Here is a 2,072-nt window from a genome sequence, read left to right as displayed (position 1 = left end):
ATACTGTTAAGTTTGAACATTTGAAAATGACAGAAAATTGTTGCAGCGTTTTTGTACAATAGACCATCATATCACCTACAGATAAACTTTTACATTACCTTCCGCAGTTCCTCTGTCATTTGCCGGTAGCCACTGCTAAAAAAAATGCCTGCATCCTGAAAATACTACGGACTTACGCATAAGCAATGTATTGAAATTTCCACCGAGGCCATCACACGTAGGTCAGTTTTGATTTAGGGTCATTGTCATGGCCTCAGTTTTGAGCTGGCTTCAATTTGCAAACAAGAGATGCTCGATCCATTTTTTTGCTTTGAGATTAATGGTCTTCCAACGGATTGCAGGGCTGTGTTGCAACAATGTGGTGGTTCGCTCATTTTGATTTTTACAATCTAATTCAGCAGAATTCTGCAATTGTCTCCCCCCTAAAAAGTAATTGTTGACACTTTCCGATGGAGTGGGCTTAGGGAGCACTAGAAGTTTCTTAGAAGATATTTTTTCTAAAAATCTGTGTGAGTATAATTTCTCAAAACTAAATCTTCTCACGGAGATTTACACTGAGAACTAGAAAAAAAAATCATGCAATGTAAAAAAATCGAAAATCCACTTTTTTGAGGGCTACCCTGTATGGGCTACAAATAATCCAAACATAAATTGGATGAACTAAACAACCACAGTAAAGCTTTATCAAGGACAAAACGCATAATCTGCAAAGACAAGTCAGACTGCTTGAGGAAGTCATTACTCTACTCATATTTCCTCAAAAGATGTACGCTATTTTTTTCATTAAACTCCTTCAACATAATATCAGTACCTTCAAATTTGAAAGGCAGTTGTGCGTGGCTTAATCAGTTTTCTTACAATTACAAAGGATGGCCCCCATAGTTTGGAAGAATATTGGAATACTTACTGATGCTGACTCAGTATATCCGTCTCATTAAAACATTCTATTTTGAACAAAAGGGAGTTTCCACTGGCTTTGCAGGCTTTGGATCATGATATACAGAAAAGACACACGTTTATAGTATATAAGAAAAGGAACAAGATATGGGACTCTTACTGAAGCCGCTGGGCGAACACACCCACTCAGCCAAATCGCCGACACCGCCAGCAAGAGGAAGGCGCCCCTCGGAACCATGGCGCTCTGCACTTGCGTCCTAAGCTAGCGCTTGTCGACAACTGCACCTCTAAGACACTAACTAGTTAAGGCATAGTTTCGAAGTAACAACTGGCAGCATTGATATCGCAGGTGTACAAGTATTGATGAAATTTGCCTGTGTGGGAAGAATTTAATTTCTTGCTAGAATTGTAAAACCACACCTGTTTTTTTTCAGTGTCATTCCTTCACAAACTCCCCCCCCCCTTCCCCCCGCACAATCAGCAGGATGAAAAAAACAGAGAGGCTGAACTGTGTTGCAACAACTCTTTCTCTACACGTGTATACGTCTCATAAAACAAGATAACAGACAATGCTTGTGTGAAAAAGGAAGATTCGAAATTTTAAACCTGTTTTTAATAGATATGCCAAGGACACTAACAATTCTGGAATGAATCATGTAATGAATATTTTGTGTTTGGTTATATTATCAAACAAGATTGTGTGGTAATCATTAATGAATAATCCTAAACTTTACAGTACGATCGATATTTTCTGCATTATTCCAGTTAAATAGCCGACTAATTTCAATAAATAGATTTAATTGATGAAAAAGTATGAAACATTTACCATTGTATTATGACGATATAATTGTTATTGGTCAAGAAAAATTGTAGTAAAATCAATACACCTATTGTACCTCATATACACTGTGGGGCTTCAATGGCACATCTCAAAAACGTAGAGATTAGCCATATTTACCACATTACTGATACCATTTCAAAGACAATCCAGTCAAAAAAAGTCATAGCAAAAATAAAATGACATTACTGGAGACTGACGATGTTATTGAGTCTTAAATAATCTTGTGAGAATTATCTAACTCACTTGGAGGAATAAAGTGGAGGACATTGTGTAGAAAGTCAGCCAAACTTGTTTCAGTACCCTGAAAAAGAAAATATGTATATATCCCCCCCCC

At 37.2% G+C, this 2,072-nt stretch overlaps 1 protein-coding gene across 1 annotated transcript in view; it reads right to left on the bottom strand.

Moving 5' to 3' along the window:
• The window catches only part of LOC119591825, a 19,497-nt gene extending 18,322 nt beyond the window's left edge, over positions 1–1,175 (bottom strand). The window contains 1 exon segment of the mRNA XM_037940570.1: positions 1,058–1,175. Coding sequence (XP_037796498.1) covers positions 1,058–1,135 — 78 coding nt within the window. The 5' untranslated portion in view covers positions 1,136–1,175.
• Between the last annotated feature and the right edge of the window lie 897 nt (positions 1,176–2,072).

Source organism: Penaeus monodon, chromosome 29, assembly GCF_015228065.2.
Source record: "Penaeus monodon isolate SGIC_2016 chromosome 29, NSTDA_Pmon_1, whole genome shotgun sequence".
Lineage (NCBI taxonomy): Eukaryota > Metazoa > Arthropoda > Malacostraca > Decapoda > Penaeidae > Penaeus > Penaeus monodon.
The sequence above is the reverse complement of the archived record's forward strand: the minus strand, read 5'-3'. Positions and strand labels throughout refer to the sequence as shown.